We start from the raw sequence: 19350 nt of genomic DNA, 5'->3' as shown, positions 1-19350 counted from the left end.
CTCCTATTCTGACTGTTTATTCCCCTCCTGGAAGTGTTCATTCCTTCAAAATGATCATTATTTATGTGTAAGCTTTTTACAGTGAGACCTACGCGCTATCTATGTGTCAAACATCACAGCCATGCCTACTTCTACAAGCACCTCTCAGGAGTAAATTAGTGATGATTACTGTTGATTTTTTTTTTACATTCTCCATCGCAGGAGCAAACTCCTCACTTGCCAATGATTGAACCTGGATCTTTCTGGTCTGAACCATTAGGACAGTTGTATCATTGTACGCTAAGAAACTTCTTTCGATTCAGTAATTCTGACATGCCATAATCGACTAAATCTATTTGTGAACATATATATGCATTAACTGAAAGTTAGTAGTTTTTTTTTAATAAACTGGTTTACTTTATGTTTAGTTCCAGCAGCTGAGCCAATTGAATATGCCCAGTTTCCTTTCTACCTCAATGGACTGCGTGAGACTTCGGATTTTGTGGAGGCTATTGAGAAAGTCAGAAATATCTGCAATAACTTTACTAACCAAGGACTTTCCAGTTATCCAAACGGATATCCATTTCTTTTTTGGGAGCAATATATTGGTCTGCGACATTGGCTGCTGCTTGCCATCAGCGTGGTCTTGGCTTGCACTTTCCTGGTGTGCGCTCTTTTCCTCCTGAACCCATGGACGGCTGGAATCATTGTAAGTTTACAAGGAGCTTTGTTGCTGCTTGAATTCCTTTTGGTATAGCTCTTTCTTTAGTCGGGAAAGTTTTGTTTATGTCTGGGCCTCTGGTGGGGTATGCCTGTGACATCATTCATGAAATGTTTATTCGGCTTGGAAAGATGACGACAGTGAAAATTTAAGCATTTGGGGGGGGGGGGAATCCTATAGTTTCACAATTTGTAAGAACCTGAAGGGAAAAAAAGTCTTTATTGCTTTAAATAACTTGTTTGTTACAAAAACCATGCAAGGCACTGTTGCTCTCTTGCTTTGACTAATTTCAGAATAAGAGTAAAATTGAACAAAACATTAGAAGTTGTTCAAAATAATACCAGATGTGAACCAATTAACTGAGAGTGAATTGTAAACTTTATGTAAGTAAACATATTTTATGGAGAGAAATGTTTAGTCTGCAGTGTGCTTTGCATGGATGGAGTGTTCAAGTGGAATTAAGATACTACTTCAAATTTCATTAAAACTTAAATTGTTTTCACACCAGACAATGATTCCTTTCACATAGGTTGCTTGTTATTTTTTTTTATTATTGCTTTTGTTTTTTGTGTTCCATTGCAGAGCATCATTTAGACTCTTTGCAGTTAGTGCTACTAGCAGTTTTAAAACGTTTTACTGTTGGATGAGAAAAATGTCATGACTTTGCCTCAAATTTAATTGTTTAATTTAAGTTGCAACCAGGCCAATCTTTCAGTGTTTTTTTTAATAAACAGAGAGGCGCCTGTAATCTGACACTCATCAGCTGATAATGGCATTATAGTTTTTAGAGGCTTTTGGCCTGCCTCAAGTTATCTTCACTTATTTAAGATTTCTGTAAAACTATTCGGAATGGTCCAGTTTTTTTTCTGATCCTTTGCAAACAGTTTTCAGCCCCTAGCACCTAATTAGATTCTAATTAAAATCACAAATTATATTCTTTGTGAATGTGACTATGCTATCCCTCCTTAACCTTTTCGACCTTTCTGCGGATTTGACATGGACGACCAGAGCAGTGTCCTCCAAATACTCTCTTCCTCTTTGCAGCTAGTGGAACTGCTATTCTCTGGTTCCATTCGTATAATCTTAGGCTGAGAATCACCTTCAATGTCCTCTTCCTGTGCCTTACCTTGCTACCCCTGAAACCTCCTAAGGATCCATCCTTAATCCCATCCTGTTCCTCATCTACTTGCTGCGTCTTGGTTACATTATCCATAGACATCAGTTTTTGCATGTTAATGGTGACACCAGGTTCACAAAATTGGTCTCCTATTTGACCCTGAGCTGAATCTCTGACTCCATGCCCCTCCACTAGAAAGACCATCTACTGCCACCTCTTTGACATTCCAATGTCTGACCCTCCCTCAGCCCATATTATGCTGACCCCTCATATGTACTTTAATCAACTCCAAGCTGAACTATTTCAGTGGTTTCTTGGCAGGCCTTCCATCCTTCCATAAACATCAGCTCATCCGAAGCCCTACTGCTTGTATCCAAACCCACACCACCTATCACCAACTATCCTTGTGTTCATTGACCTACATTGGTTCCTGACCCATTACTAACTGAAAGATTACCACTCTTGTGTACAAATCCTTCATGCGATCTCTGTAACTTCCTCCATTCCAACTTTCTGAGAACTCCACCATCTTATGAATACACCATTACTTTTAACCCATCATTAGCATTTTGTGCTTTCACTTATGGCCCTAGAGTGTGGAGTTTCCTCTCTAAACCTCTCGGCCCTCTACCTCTCTTTATCCCTTGATGACTTTCCTTAAAACATACCTCTGACCAATCTCTTTGTCACCCATCCTGATTGCCTCTTCTTTAGCTAACTGTCAGGTATAATTTGATTGCATTTCAATAATGTGCCAATGAACTAAGGGTATGCTATAAATACAGGTTGTCATTGAATGAGAGCGAAAGCTAATTTTGAAATATTTGCTAATGTTTGTTGTGGAACACTCTATTTAGTGTTTACAATGTGATGGGGTTGATTTTCATAGAATCATAGAATTTACAGTGCAGAAGGAGGCCATTCAGTCCATCGAGTCTGCACCGGCCCTTGGAAAGAGCACCCTACTTAAGCCCACGCCTCCACCCAGTAACCACATAAACCCAGTAACCCCATCTTACCTTTTGGACACGAAGGGCAATTTAGCATGACCAATCCACCTAACCTACACATCTTTGGACTGTGGGAGGAAACCGGAGCACCCGGAGGAAACCCACGCAGACACTGGGAGAAAGTGCAGACTTCACACAGACAGTCACCCGAGGCCGGAATTGAACTGGGGTCCCTGGAGCTGTGGAGGCAGTGGTGCTAACCACTGTGCCACCGTGTCGCCCCTTTTCATTGGTTTAAGATAGACCCTATACAAAAGGGGTTATTTTGTTCTCTACCATAGCAAGTTTACTTACTGTGACATAATTAATGATGCCTTTTCTTAACTCCATTTAGGTATTAGTCCTAGCACTGATGACTGTGGAACTTTTTGGAATGATGGGCCTCATCGGGATAAAACTGAGTGCAGTTCCTGTAGTGATCCTCATTGCCTCTGTTGGAATAGGGGTGGAATTCACCGTTCACGTCGCTCTGGTATGTTAAATGACCTTCATTCACTTTTCCTTTAGTTGAAACAGAATGCAAGAAGGCACACAACCTTCCTACGCCCCTCTCTGGCAAAAAAACACTGAACTAGAATCACAGAATGACAAAATAGGGCAAAAGGAAGTCATTCGACGCATCACGTCTGCACCAGCCCTCGGAATGAACACTTAGTGCCATTCTCCCCATAACCATGCACGTTCTTCCTTTTCAGATAGCAGTCTCATTCCTTTTGAATGTTTCGATTGAACCTACCTTCACTAGACTCTTAGGCAATGCATTTGATACCTTATCCAGTCACTGCATGAATAAGTTTTTCTTCTTAGTAAGTTCGTGGATTACACCAAGGTTGGTGGAGTGGCAGATAGTGTTGAGGATTGTCAGAAGATACAGCAGGACATAGATAGGTTGGAGAATTGGGCAGAGAAATGGCAAATGGAGTTTAATCCGGACAAATGTGAGGTAATGCATTTTGGTAGGTCTAACATAGAGGGGAAATATACCGTAAATGATAAAATTCTCAGGAAATAGAAAGTCCGAGAGATCTGGGCGTGCAGGTCCACAGATCTTTAAAGGTGGCAACACAAGTGGACAAGATAGTCAAGAAAGCATACGGAATGCTTGCCTTCATTGGACGGGGCATTGAGTATAAAAACTGGCAAGTCATGCTACAGTTGTATAAAACCTTGGTATCATTTGCAAACTTTGAAATTATGCCCTGGACAACAGGTCCTAGGTCACTGTAGCTCAAGAAAAGCAATGGTCCCAATACATACCCCAAGTACAAACATTCTCCTGCTCAAAAAACATCCATTGATCCATCCGTGATTCCCACACACACTTTTCTCCGTAACCTTGTCTTCATCTGATCTGGTCCTGGTGCCTTATCCATTTTAAGTAAAGGCAGCCTACCTAATACCACCTCCTTATTAACATAAAGGAAAGGAAAGTCGCAAATAGTCCCAGATGACCATATGCTGCTTTCCAATGTGAGGGGGAGAACTGACTGGTGGTGATTTAACCAGAGGATCACCACACCTTAGGCAAGGCGCAAGGTTGAGAAGGTGAGGCCTTCGTGAATAACCTCAGTCGGTATGAGAACTGAACCCGCGCTGTTGGCCTCCTTCTGCATCACAAACCAGCTGTCCAGCCAACTGAGCTAACCCAATTTATTTCAAATCCTTCCAGTGTCTGAATTACTTCCTCTTCAACCATGGCCTTGGTAGCATTTTTCTTCCTTGTTAAAGACGAGGACTATATTTTCAAGTTTTGAATACACCTAAAGATCTTTTGATAGTTGGTATTAATTATGTGTATAAATTGCTCATAGAAAAGTTAGTGGTCATGGTTAAATCATTTAAGTACATAGGAAAAGTTTTCATGGTCATGTCCAGGGAGTTGATTGATATTTTAAGTCAAACAAGATGTAGTGGAATAGTACAGAAGCTGCAAATAAATTACATAGATAGCATCATATTTACAGTGGTGTAGCAGCAAACATCTGGAGACATACCTAAAGAAAATCCACCTTTTAAATAAAAAGCTATTAAAATGTTTTGTCCAAAAATAATCCTGAGATTAATCCCTTCCTACACTGGGATTAAATGAGAGTTGTTTAGATGCATTGTTTAGACCAGAGGCATATCGGAAAAATCTTGTGGACAACAGGAGTCTCGCTTTCCAGCTGGAGAGCTGTACGGTGCCCCGTGTTGCCTCTTTCTGGCAAGGCCACCCATCTCTGTGGCACTCAGACATTTAACAAGCCAGCGGCAGGCCTTCCTCCATGATCAAGGACACTGAGAACTGCGGGTCAGAGGCTGACAGCTCATCTGTACTCAGCAGCACCACCAGAGGTGGTGCTACACCCCATTCCAGGCTTCAGATGGAAGGTGGACCCAGACACAAGTGAATGATGGCGGGAAGGGAGTTGCGGGGAGTATGGCAGGGGAAGGATGGCGAGGAGGTTGGGACAAGAGCAGAGGGTGATTTTATGGCACCTCCTCCCCCTCTTCCATCCCACTGCTGGGTTGCTCACTCAGGCACTGAGAGACTTTGAATTAGATACCCTCGTTGGACGCCTGCAAACAACCTAACATAGATTTACTAGTCATGTTACCCACATGTAAGCCCCTCCAGTGGGGACAGGATGAGGCCCGTAAGTGGACCTTAGTTGTCCACTTAAGGACCTCACTTGGTCGGCAGAGCAGTAAGGCTGTCCAGGGGCTTTCCTGCCATGGACTTAATTGAGATGGAGGCACGAAGTGGTAGAGTCCCCATCTGTCATTCTTCCGCCCAATTAAATACACTGCGCTACAGAGGGTTGGCATATTCTCAGTCTAGTATGGACTGACTGTTGAACTTTGTGTTTTATACTAGCACACACTAGCATGAGTAAAGACCATTGTTCCAATACATTAACTCATCCAAGGAAGCATCCAACAACATTTTGGAAATTAGAAGCCAGCTATAACTAGAATTAGATCATTATTATGAATCACTGTGGAATCCTAAATGACAGTAAATTTAAATAATGCTTAGTATGTTGAGGAAAAACTAGGGCTTTACATTGTGGAGGAATTGAGGAGCCAGCAATCATGTAATTTAATGTAAAAGTAATATAAAACTGTTTGGGTGCCATCTTGTTTCTCATCTTAAATGCCTTATACATAAATTACCTTTTTTGTTGTAATATATAGAGACTCTGGGCGCAATGTAATGGGGAAAAAAACAGAGTCCCACTTTGGCCGCATTAAGTGGAGTGTTTCTCAGCGCCTGCAGTGCCAAGAACAACCCCCGATCAAACAGGAATCTTTTTTTGGGCCTCGACGAAGAACACCCTGCTGAGGCTGCACTTCATTTCCTGTACTGACGATCTCGGCTCAAAGAGCAGGAAGAGATCTGGGCGCCATTTTTAAATGCCACCCCGATCTCTTGACCCACCCCCAAACGCCGCCTCTGGAACCCCCAATGCCCCAACTTACCTGTTAGGGGATCCTCGATCCCACCTCATAAGGGCATCCCTGACATGGGCATCCTGGGTACCTTGGCACTGCCAGTCTGTCACCCTGGCTGTGGCACTGCCAGTGTACCCAGGTGGCAGTGCCAAGGTTCCTGGGTGGTAGCAGGAGTGCCAGGGTACCACCCTGCCCATAGTTCTATCATCCGGGGGCCTCCGATGCCGTGGGAGATCATGTTGTGCCTGGTACATGTTTGTGCATACCAGTGCTAAGCGGCGCCATGGTGAGGTTTCCCAAGGCGGGCGTTTGTTCCCGGGTCTTGGGAGAATCCACCGGTGACATATTTAAGAGAGCCTAACTGCTCACTTAAATATGTAAATCTGGATGACGCTTGTGAGGGCGAGATCCAGATCGCGGCGTCTTTCTCGCGAGTCTCTCGTGAGATTTAACAGCCTTGTCGCATCACCAGGTTGGGTGCGACGGGGCCGTTCCATCGCATCCTCTGTTGAATTTACAGGGGTCCACCCAATCTTCTGTTGTAACTGCAGCAGAAGAACTCCTTGTAGCTCAGAAAAATGGTGATGTAAATTTAACCCCTCTATCTTTGGTAAGTGGGATATCCAAAGATCTAAATAAAGTGTAGGCATTTTTCTTGCTTGGCTGAAATTAATCGGCAGTATTCAGTCTGTCACACAATCGAAACAGTTGCTGAACTGTTGGGTAGTTCTTTTTCAGCTTTGGTACACATGAGGTCTGATTGTATTGATCTTATTGCCTGCAGGCATTTTTAACTGCCATTGGAGACAAGAATCGGCGGGCAGTTCTTGCATTGGAGCACATGTTTGCCCCTGTGCTAGATGGGGCCGTGTCAACACTTCTTGGAGTTCTCATGCTTGCTGGATCTGAATTTGACTTCATTGTCAGGTAAGCAGTTTCCCATTTTCATGGCTAGTATCAGTGTTCTGTTCCTCACTGGCCAGGATTCTCCGATCTGAGTTCGCTCTGCCACCGCGGCCAATGAGAACAGAGAATTTGGCGCTCAGCCAAAATTCAATTCACCGCAGTGGGACTGGAGAATCTGCCGGTGTGAATGGTCGAAGAATTCCGGCCACTACCCATCTATATTTTGAGCTGCATGGCCATTTCTTTTTAAATCTTATATCACTTTTCAGTGGCATTATATTGTAAACTACTTTTTGTCTGAAGTTTTGTTTGTGGTAATTAATTGGTTGAAATTCATTTTACCAATGTGTGCATGATGTTTATTGATTGAAACCACTTTACCTCATCTACTGTTAACTCCATACTAAAGGCCCAGGCTTTGGTCCTTTATAAATTTAACAATGGAATTAGAATGATTAATTTGTCATAACTTTGATATGTTATATTACCACATAATTATATCAAAGTATCCTGAATTTTAAGAGTGTAAGATGCCACGATTGTAGATGTGCAACAAAAATCGAAGCTCACAACTTGAAGGGAGTTGAGGTGGAGAAAGAGAAGCAGTAGAAATGGACAAATACATCAGGAGGGGATTTGCCGCGCTCTCCCATGGCCTGTTTCTCTGCGGCCGGAGACAGCCCGTCGTTGGCTGGAAGTGCCGCCGCTGTCGGTGAGATTTCCCATTGAACCCACCCCATGCCACCGGGAAACACTTGGTGGTGGTGCACCGTCGGTGGGACCAGAGGATCCCACTGGCAAGAACGACCAAAAAATACCCCCTTTCCAGTGTCAGATCATCTGGTTTACTGGATGCAGCTGTTTTATTTACCATTTCGAGATGAAATTTCCCCCTATTACTTTGTATGGAAGTTTATTCTTTTTATCTTTGTGAAAAAAGAATATGAAAATTGCCCTAATTTCTGTACTTTCTGGAATGCATATTACTGGATGGGGACTGAAACAATATGAACATCACTACCACGTCCCGAAGCAAAGTCGGCTGGAAGCCAACTTGCTCCACGCTAACCCATCCCACAGTCATAAGGCACTGTTGGTGGCTGAAATTTTCTGACAGTGGGACCTCTGTCCCTCACTGGGGAGGAGCTCTTGCCCTCGGGAGCTACCAGCCCATTAGACCGGCAGCACCAGCAATCCTGGTAGCGCCAAGAACTCTAGTGGGCGTTGCCAGAGAAGCAACCAATTCCAAGAAAAAGATGCAATGGGATTCCAGAGGAAGTCTAGGTTATTGGGTGAAGAGGGTTTGGCCTGCTTGGGGGTGCAGGTGTTTTGTATTGGAGAATTGATGGGTAGAAAGAAGGTTGGGGATACTATCTTAGGGGTTGCTGTCCCCCATGCACAAAGGGCACTCCCCGAAGATAGTAGCTCCTTTCCTTTTTTCCCTTCTTTTAAAAACGTTTTAACAAAAACAGCCTGTCCACTCCCACCTGACTGATTGTCCATGTCAACTGCCTTATGGCATGAACAGCGTACTATCGGTTTGTTAAAAAGCTCAATTGACCCTTTATGATTATGTGGACAGATGCCAATTTTGCCCCCCCCCCACCCCACCCACCCCCGCCCCTACATGTTATGGGAGTGAGCTTGGGAGTGAGAGGGACAATAGTGGGTGGAGTGGGCATGCAATGCCCATTGAGTTGGCCACACACTCCATAGTAAACTGCAGAATTTCGCTGTCCAACAAGTAAGCCAATACATGCTATCTAACATGCTTTGGAAGTTCCCTTGTGGACAGTCCAATGCCATCAACAAGCTGCATGTGTACAAAAATTACATTTGCTTAAAATGTTGAGTCCCTGATGTCTGTCTTGGTCCCTTTCAGCTGAGCTTGCATGTGATCAAACCCTCTTGTTCTAATTTCCTTCCCTTCTCCTGAAGTTCTGGACTCATGCTAATGTGCAGATCCACAGAGGATCTCCAGCACCTCATACGAGTGGTCATTTTGCAGATTTAAGCTTAGAGGTTAAGGGCGTGATCAAACCGAACGTGTTTCCTGGCGTTCGCAGTGCCGAGAAACACAATGCTAACGTGAATCTGGTTAGATATAGGGCCTCATCGGGGAATGAGCGGCTGAGGCCGCAGTTAGTCCCATTCCCTGCACTGAGGAGCCCCGCTCGCCGAAAGTCTTCAGTGCATGTCTTCCGGCCCCGACATTACCCCTGAACACCCCCCAAACCCCAACTCGCACATAAGAGGGCCCTCTACCCCCCCCCCCCCCCACATGTGCACAGGGCACCCTGCAGTGCCCAAGTGGCACCAGCCGTGTCTGGGTGCCATGCTGCCCAGAGGGCAAGAAGCTGGGGACCTCCGATCCCTTGGAGACCATGCTGCTTTTCGGGCACAGTGTGTTCTCGCCCTAAATGTCAGATTGTTACTTGATAATGAAGGACATCACAGAAGTGCCTGATCCTGTTCTCTATTCAATAACTCCACAGACAACTTTCCCTTAGAGTCACTGGATAGCGATCAGGAATGGGGTCCCTTTTCCCTTTCCAACTAATACATATTTTACATATTGTAGCATACAAACTGCTGCTTCTTGCTGAGATTAGCTAACTCGGCATACAATGAAAGATTGCCAGGCCAGCAATGCCCAAATTCTATAGATTAATCATAAAAAAAACCAGCACAGACCAGGGATCAAAGATGTCCTGCAACTGAACCAACTAAGGAACTGCAGCCTGGTTTTTAACTACCAATTTAAGTGTATACATTGCTTATTTTTTGCAGTTTATTGATTTTGTATTGAAAATACAATTTTGGTGAGGGTGGGGCCTAATTCTAGCCACTACACAATTGGCAAGATAGAGAGGGGAGGGAGTCACTAAGCCAAATAACTAAGGCAGCTTAACAAATGCAATATATTTGAAGTGATCAGACATGAAATGCATAGATACAAATGGTTCTATAATATATTGCGGAAATGTCACATTATATGAAATTTTGATAGTTCATATTGTGTAGTAATGACAACATCTGCATTTTGTGAATTTAAAGACAGGCGGATGTTTGCTGCTCAACTTAATGCAGTCAAACAATTTAAACAATAATTGTGTATTTGGACGTAGTGAAGGTAACTGTGTGCTGTACTGCTGCACAATAAAAGACTGATCCTTAATTTGAGAGAGTCCATTAAAAACATACTCGAGGTATTTGGAGTCATTACTCATAAAAGTGTCCATACGTTTAGTCTTAGTCCCTCCTGTGCTTTATACCAACTGGTAAGACCTCTAGTGTTTAAAAACTTGCCTTGGTATTTATGAAATCTCTCAGTTCATAATCTTGAATGGTGGGAATGGTCAACCATTTGGATGCTTTTTCTTTTTCACCAGCGTTCTAGCTTTTATTTTTAAAATGGTTGACTCAAAACAACCGTATTCATAATGTTAAATTGTACTACAAAAGATTTAGTTTGCAGTGCAATGATGCTATTGTCTGAAGTGTTCTTATCAAATACAATGCTAGAATCTGCTATAGAACTGGCAGCTAGAATCTGCTTTAGAACTGGCAGCATTTTGAAGCAGAATGCTGGTTCGGCTTTATAAAGGATTGCAATTTGAGCTATTTCGTAAAACTAAAACCCAGCATCTCTGAGGACTATAGGCAGAAAGTTTTGATTAGTGTTGTGAGAGGAAACCTACTTGATACACTTGAGATTTAATTAGTGATTCTGTTGTGAGATGCAGCAGCATTTCACAGTGGATTAGCTGCTTGAGACTTTGCTTCTCCTGTCTCTAGACTAAATTGTTTAAATTCTGCACCCTTTACTTCATTTGTTTGCTTCTACTGGGTTAAGGTAATGGGGCCCCTTTCATTGTGCATGTTGTATGGTCCTGTTCAGTCATTCAGTTCACGTTCCATATTTTTGTGTGTGTGTGACAAACTATTCATGAATAACAGTCCATACTATGTGTTTGTCAATAAAATTAACAAACTAACATACTGTTCTTTTTTTTTGGTCAACTAACACTATTGTTGTGGGATGTAGCCTCACTGATGTAAAAGGTAAAGAATCATTGTGGTATTTTCTGAAATGAAGGTCTGAGTTGTAAATGACTTTTAAAACGCAATTAGCTTGACATAGGTAAGGAAGTTTTTTAAATTAATTGCACTACTCTTTGCAACTATTACAGGTACTTCTTTGCAGTCCTAGCTATTTTAACAGCTCTGGGTGTTCTCAATGGATTAGTACTACTTCCGGTTCTTCTTTCATATTTTGGACCATATCCTGAGGTATTTTTTTCGCTTTATTTTCTCATGATGATTCAACCATACTTGGACTTCAGAAAGTTATTAGCAGAAAATAAAGATTTATTCCCTAATTACGTATTCTTAACGGAGCCATGTATTCTTAACGGAGCCAGGCTTGAAGGGAGCAGTCAGAGAACCAGCATGACACTGTGGTAGTCCTATGTCTGACCTGCACACCTTCAACACATGGAACTGGAAGCACAGAATTGCTGAATTCATCCTAAAACAACATGAGTTACCAGGGAACCAGATAGGTGCGGTCATGAATAAATGATGGATTCGAAAATCGCAGAAAAGATTTTTGTTTTAATTACAGTCTATATTCTTCATGAAAGAAGCAAGATTTAAAGTGCCAGAGCTTAACCGATGCATAGAGCACCAAATGCCTTCTTGACCCCTACCTAAATCCATAACTCTGTAAACAAAAAAGAAAGTCAGCATTATAAATGGGGATAATGCTGGACTGATTAGAATGTTTGTGCCCTTACTCTATTCTTTGAGCTATAAAGAACAGAGAAGATTACAGGTTATTGCCCATTGGCCCTGCTGAAGGATAGGCCTTGATTTGGCAGGTGCTTGCATAACTCCACAATCAGGTGAACCTAAAATAATCGGGATCAGGCATAGTTAAGACTATCAAGGAGGGAAGAAAATAAAAACATCAGAATAAAACATGAGGTTAGCTTCCCAGTCCTTGGTATGAAAAAAAGTCTAAGGGGTAAAAACTCATGCATATTTGACAGATAGCTGGTCTTGAATTAATTACCAGACCTTGTTTCATCATGTCAAACTTCATCGCGTCTTGTTTTTCTGAGACAAAACCACTCCCAAGATCATTCAGGCAACAGGTGGGGGATCAGGGCAAGCTCAGAAATCGGACATCCTATAATAATATGACCATAATGAACATAGTACATGTGCCTTGTATTATCTTTGGAAAGAGTTAATGTTCTGCAAAGAGCCACGTAACTAAGAGCTCTCACCAGGCCACCTCTGTACTCGGTGTGAAAGAAATGTCGCTCAGTGTTACAACCGACGGGATGTGACAACAGTGTGATGAACACTAGGTGAGGCTAATTACTCTGACATATTTGGTTCCTAGGTTTCACCTCTCGATGGGAGAACCCGACTGCCTACTCCATCACCAGAGCCACCACCTCGGGTTGTGAGGTTTGCCGTTCACCCTGAGCAAGGGAATAATGGATCTGATTCTTCAGATTCTGAATATAGCTCACAGACTACGGTTTCCGGGATCAGTGAAGAACTTCAGCATTATGAATCGAATCCCAGCTCTACGGCATCAGCCCATCAGATCATGGTGGAAGCAACTGAGAATCCTGTCTTTCCCAGATCCACAGTAAGTGAAACTGGACCTTGCTTTCTTGAAAAAAACATCTTGCCAGTGTTTGAAGTTTCAGCATTTTCTTTTAGCTATCTATCATTAAATTTAAAATATTCACCCATAACATGAAATTTCAAATTATTTGACTTTAAAGGCAATGCATTGTTACTTGTAATGTTTGACTGAAGACCATTATTTGCCAGTGACACCTATTTCTTTTTTACACTTATTTGTTCACGGGATGTGGGCATCGCTGCTGGACCAGCATTTATTCCCCATCCTTAATTTCCCCTTGAGAAGGTGTCAGCGAGCCACTTTCTTCAACTATTGCAGTTCAGTGGTGTAGGTGCACTTAACAGTGCTATTAGGAAGGTCACCTGATGAAGGAGCTGCACTCCGAAAGTTAGTGATTCGAAACAAACCTGTTGGACTTTAACCTAGTGTTGTAAGACTTCTTACTGTGTCCACCCCAGTCCAACGCCGGCATCTCCACATTAGGAAGGAAGTGCCGGGAGTTTGATCTAGCGCCAATGAAGGAATGCTGATATAGATCCAAGTCAGGATGATGTGTGGTTCAGAGGGTTACTTGACAGTGGTGGCATTTCCTATGCGTCTGCTGTCCTTGTCCTTCTAAGTGATAGATGCTGCGAATTTTGAAGGTGCTGTCGAAGGAGCCTTGTTGAGTTGCTGCAGCGCATCCTGTAGATGATACACCCTGCTGCCACTGTGTGTTAGTGGTGGGGGGAGTGAATGTTTAAGGTGATAGATGAGGTGCCAAGCAAGCGGGATGCCTTGTCCTGGATGGTGTCAAGTTTCTTCACTATTGTTGGAGTTGCACTCATCGAGGCAAGTGTTGAGTGTTCCATCACGCTCCTGACTTGTGCCTTGTAGATGGTGGACAGGCATTGGGGAATCGGGGGCAAGTTATTCACCACAGAATTCCTTCCTTCTGACCTGCTCTTTTAGCCATAGTATTTCTACGGCTGGTCCAGTTCATTTCTGGTCAATGGTACTGGTGGGGAATTCAGCGATGGTAATGCCATTGAATGTCATGGGAGATGGTTACATTCTCTCTTGCTAGAGATGGTTGTTGCCTGGCACTTGTGTGACAGTAGTATCCCGTTAGTTGAAAGTACCACTTGTGTTGCTACTGCTTAGCAACTGCATGGAATGACAAGTTTCACCTGTTGCTTAACCTTTTGAGATACTTTACCATTCAAGGGTAATTTGAGGTAGACTGGGCATTTTTCAGGTCTGAAACTGGGAGCATTGGGCCCTTTGTGAATATATAGTCTTTACAGTGAGAAATAGTCTGATCAGGATAAAATTATTGCATCCATTTCCTTCAAATTCCTCCGCTTTAAAAAAAATTGGAAAGGCCTAGCAACTATATTTAAAGTTCATGTCTGCTTACTGCTTGATGTGGTTTATGGACATGTGTTTTGCCTAAGGCAATTGCGTGATGCCAGAAACCGGATTCCATCAGGGACAGCTTCTGTGATTATGTAAATTTTAACATAACAATAGAAGATCTTTAGGAACATTAAAGGGCCTTTCCCTTTTTGCTTTTTACAACTATGGTTTCTCAGCATTATCTCTTCTCTCTCCAGAAATACATTGAATTGTTCCTTGAAAATATTTGTCTAGCTACTTTAATGGCTTTCCCAAGTTACTTCTTCTAATAAATTCCTTTAGGGATGAGAGCATTCTGCATGACTTTTGTCCAGCCTCACTCAGGCTTTTACCAATTTAAAATAGTTTAAATGAAGTTGTATTATAAATTGTTTATCAAGTTACAATGCCGCATAATAGTAAATAAATTGGTATGTACACGCATTAATAGGTCACATTGTTTACAGGTTGTCCAGCCAGATTGCAGATTCCATCGATCAAGACCAAGGCCATCTCCACAACAGGATATTAAACATCAACAATCCTGGAGAAATTGTAAGGACCACAGTTTGGAGGCAAGGGAAGGGTTTCGACCACCTCTTTGCAGACCACGCACGGACGCTTTTGAAACTGCTCGTGAAGGGCATTCCAGACTCAGCAATAGGGATCGACAGAGTCACAGATCCCGTTCTCAGAAGACTAGGAACCCAACATTCACTGCCACTGGTGCTGCAGCACCAACATACTGCCAGCCTATCACTACTGTGACCGCCACAGCCTCAGTTACTGTCGCTGTGCATCCTCCCATACCCAACCAAAATGTATTTGGAGGGTACCCACATTATGAGGGGTACAGTGAAACTGATGAAGGAGCATTTGTTGATCCTCATGTGCCTTTTGATGCATGTTGTGAAAGAAGGAACTCAAAGGTGGAAGTTTTAGAGTTGCAGGACGTTGAATGTGAAACACCGAGCAATGGAAACAGAACACATTAGGTACGTTTCCTACAGATATTCAATGAAAGGTGCATTACTGCTTAAAGTATTTTGAATCATGGATACTTATGTCAAATATTGGGCTAACTAAAAACTGACCAAAAAAATTGCTTGATGTTACTTTGTTATTTCACAAGTTAAATTTGTTTTAATAAGTCATAAATGGAATTAGGTTGGAACTATATAAAGTGTAATTAATTTATGTTTATGTAATATCAAAATAATTTCGTACACCAGGATTTTCCAGCCCTGACACTGGTAAACAGGAAAATTTGGAGAGCCATGACTTTTAGCGGCTCCAAATTCTCCCGTCGCACTGCGACAAATCCTGGCCATTGTCTTTATACAAATGCCTTTTCTTAAACTTGAAATTAGTTACCAAAATCTTTCTCATATCTGTTCCTAATAGTTTTTTTTATCCTTTCCAGTATGGAATTTACGATGCACAGATGGCCAAAGATGGAAAAACTCTTTACTTGCATAGTCCTTGAAACTCCAGGCTATAAATACAGGCGATCCAGAACTGGGAAAACAGTTTACTGCAAATATTAATCTATTGTATTATTTGTTAAATATTCTCTAAAATATTTAAAGGATGTACACATATGTATTATACAGATGTACAATGTAAAGTAGTATAATATTAGGAGCTGTAAACCTCCTGTGAATGGATTGGGAACAATGTTGTGTGATCTATACATTATGTACATTGATCTGTGTATCTGTGCCACATTTACGCTTAATCTAGTCATAAATGTCAGCATATGTTGCTGCTGCTTAAAATATTGTATAATTTACTTGTATAATTATTCTATGCAAATATTGCTCATGTGATAGGATTTTTTTTGTAAAGATACACATTTTTAAAAAATATTTTAATTTTGCATATCACAACCCTGTGGTAGTATAAAATGTTACTGTTAACTTTCAAACACGCTATGCGTGGTTCTTAAAATGATCAGATATGAAGAAAAGCACGTTAATCTTTATGAAATTGTTAGTTTTAGGTATTTGATCCTTTTGCTGTGTATTATACAGGTCTGTGTTGTTTTAATTTAACCCTTAGTGTGTGTATATTTATTGATCCCCTCCAGATTCTTTGTATGATAAACTGTATCTGCAATTTCTAACGGTCGGGACTAACACAGAAACGGTCCTTTTATATTTTTTTCTTTATTTATTGTCAATCGAAATAGAATGCATTTTTTGAAAATGACCCACCATTAAGCTCAGACACTGTTCTCTTTAGCATAGATTTTAATATTTGTAAAGACATGCGTTCAGTTACGGAAACTTGTGATAGGGAGGCTTAAAACCAATCGCGACGTTATTTGTAAATATTTAGGGGGAGAAAAGTGTCTCTTTTTAACACTGATTTATGTTAACGTTAAGCTCATCTACTACTTACACATGTTTGGCATCACTGTAATCAAATCAGGTGGACATGCAAGGTATGAATCTTTCAGGAGGAGTCTTAAATATATGCTTTTTACAGAAATAAATTGTATTTTAAGAAAAAAAGAGTTCCTACAGCACAACAGGAAAACACTTCATTGGCTATAAAGTAGTTTGGGGTGCCTGAGGTCATGAAAGGACCAATATAAGTTCTTTCTTTTCACTCAATGTTCCAAAACCCAAATGACATCTATGATTGAACCACAATATTCAGTTAATGACTATCCTAGTGCCTTACTGAGGTTAGGGGGGGGGTTTGTCCTGATAATGAAGGTTTCTCATTATGGGATGAAATTGCTTTTGTTGATATTTGTAACGAACAGGCATTCACATGAAATTTGTCCTTGCATTATTGTAATGCATTTGTTAACTCATCTAAAATAAATGTGTAATCAGATGCATTAAAATAACACGAGGTACTCTGTATAAATGTAACAACATGATAAAGGTTTTCACATATTCCGTTTGAGGTTCAACATTGAAGGATTGGGGGCAATTTTGACTTTGGTCATTTGCACAAAATGAGCAACACTGAATCTGCTGCTCATTTTATACCTCACTCTCGGATAGGAAAATCAGGAGAGGAGTATAACAGGCGGTGGCAATCTTAGATCGCCTATTTTACACTCTCGCCGTAAATTACATTATGGCCATTGAATCTTGTGACTTATTTTGGTACTTTGCCACAGTCTTGTTGCTATTGAAATTACAGATGATGCCAAATTGTGTCACATAGCAAGTAGATTGAGTTATATTTTCTGTTTTTAAATGTTAAAATAAGCTACTGCCATTAGCACACTAAGGGTTAACCCTAATTGCCAACTTTATTTTATCAAGAAAAATAGTTTACTTTCTGGCATAGAAATGTGTGTGACATTAAGCCACAGATTTCAATGCTGCACTTGTGGTGGATTGACCTGGGATCATCCAGGATCCACAACAAAAACTGTATGGTGTTAATTGGAACTAACTTCAGCTGCCATAGTGCTTATTAGATTGTGTCAAAAGTTCAGAGTGGCTTCCCACTGCTACTGCCTTAGCGTTTGTCTGTCACTTCTCACCAGTTATTTTCTCCCTCTTGTTTAACGGCACAGATTCTATCAAATGCAGATATAGGTGTGTGTACTTTCTCCCTTCCGTCCCCCACTGTCTGCTGCTTCTGCACAATGTAGACATTTTCTCCTCCCGTCACATTGGCAAAGGGAGAACTTCTCAGTGGCTGGCAACTATGTTTTTAAGAAAAAATGTATTTTTTGTGATATTTATATTTTTGTATCATAAGAATGTTTTCTTACAGTATTTGTTGTATGCCAGTTTATAACAAAAATGCAGGGATTTTTTTCTTTTACAGTTATGTTTTACTTTGTAATGGATTTTAATCTGTATAAAGTGCTTACTAATGTTAATAACTAAATAGGAAAGATATATAACTGTTACATTAAGAACTCGTAGATTTTAGTATGAGGATGCAAAAGGAAAAATATTCAAACTGGGTCTCATCACCTGCTTGTTTTGGCAGAGATGGGTTTGTGTCATTTCAGTTACAAAGATAAATGTATGCCATATAATTTATTTATATGAAAATTTATTTTTGTAGTGTATATAGTAGTCATCAAGTCTTTTGACAGAAGTATATTTTTAAAGAGTTTATATGTAATGATACCATTATGTTGTATCATAACTGAGACAGTTACAGTGCACACTTTCATTGTAACTTACACTTGGAGAAGATGTTTTACAGTGTTAAAATGAAAGCAACTATTCTAAATGTTACATAATTTGGTTCAAATTTCCATGGAATACGTGCCTTGTATGTTTTATCCATATGCATCATGGGACATGGAAATTGTGCAAGCTCTCTAAATATTAATGTTCAAACACTGATAGAATTTCTAACAAATAAAAATAATATAACTTAACCGTGGTATCGCATCCTTATTGTTTGAGTAAATTGTTCTGAACTTGTAGTCCCAAAAATCCACAAACTTTCTGGTATATTCAAGCTCAGCAGAGCCATTCAGCATCAGAAACTGGTTACACCAGATCTCCTTCCAACTGAGCTTTTCACTGGAATTTCCTGTAGGGATGGAGCCAGGCGATTGTAGCAATGCTTCCTTGCAGACTGACACCATCGAGGCTGGACCAGCAAAATGGCAACAGTCACCAGAATTCCTGCTGGTCTCACCTCCGGTGTTCTCAGACCTATGTTATCACCAAGGGTGGAAATGGGGCCCAATAAGGATGTTCCAACCTGGTTCCATGCCCTGAAACACTGAGTAAAAAGAAATGTTGCGCTAGGAAAGGGAATGATATCCAATCTTTGACACAATCTGACCTGCCGGCTCTGCACATAAGCACCTAACCACCCCCACATTTTTATTTGTCCTGTCCCCATGTAGCAAGTTTTAGCGCTGAAACTAGCACAGGTACCCTCTGTCAACATGCAAATTCCTTGACTCCTAGAAACCTGTTGGGGTCAGTCACCTCCCTTTATGGGGATTCAGGCGTTCCATTCCATTCACAATGTGGTGGAGAATTGGACCACACAAAAAACCTGGGAGAAAAAGAAATTATATACGTATAAACAATCCTTCAGCAAAGATAACTGTAAACAGTCCCACCTTCTAATCAAGATGAGGAGTCCCTATACATTACATAGTTTGGCATTGTATTTAGAGCACATAAAC

The 19350-nt window shown here is 41.2% G+C and overlaps 1 protein-coding gene across 5 annotated transcripts in view; it reads left to right on the top strand.

Moving 5' to 3' along the window:
• ptch1 (patched 1) overlaps positions 1-18582 on the top strand; it is a 97421-nt gene extending 78839 nt beyond the window's left edge. For all 5 annotated transcript variants that reach the window (XM_072516733.1, XM_072516730.1, XM_072516731.1 and 2 more), the window contains 7 exons: positions 408-688; positions 3162-3299; positions 7047-7189; positions 11362-11461; positions 12582-12836; positions 14681-15208; positions 15637-18582. In XM_072516733.1, coding sequence (XP_072372834.1) covers positions 408-688; positions 3162-3299; positions 7047-7189; positions 11362-11461; positions 12582-12836; positions 14681-15208 — 1445 coding nt within the window. In that variant the 3' untranslated portion in view covers positions 15637-18582. The remainder of the gene's footprint in view (positions 1-407; positions 689-3161; positions 3300-7046; positions 7190-11361; positions 11462-12581; positions 12837-14680; positions 15209-15636) is intronic.
• Positions 18583-19350: the final 768 nt, after the last annotated feature.

This window comes from Scyliorhinus torazame, chromosome 9, assembly GCF_047496885.1.
Source record: "Scyliorhinus torazame isolate Kashiwa2021f chromosome 9, sScyTor2.1, whole genome shotgun sequence".
NCBI lineage: Eukaryota > Metazoa > Chordata > Chondrichthyes > Carcharhiniformes > Scyliorhinidae > Scyliorhinus > Scyliorhinus torazame.
This window is presented reverse-complemented; position numbering and strand designations above follow the sequence as displayed.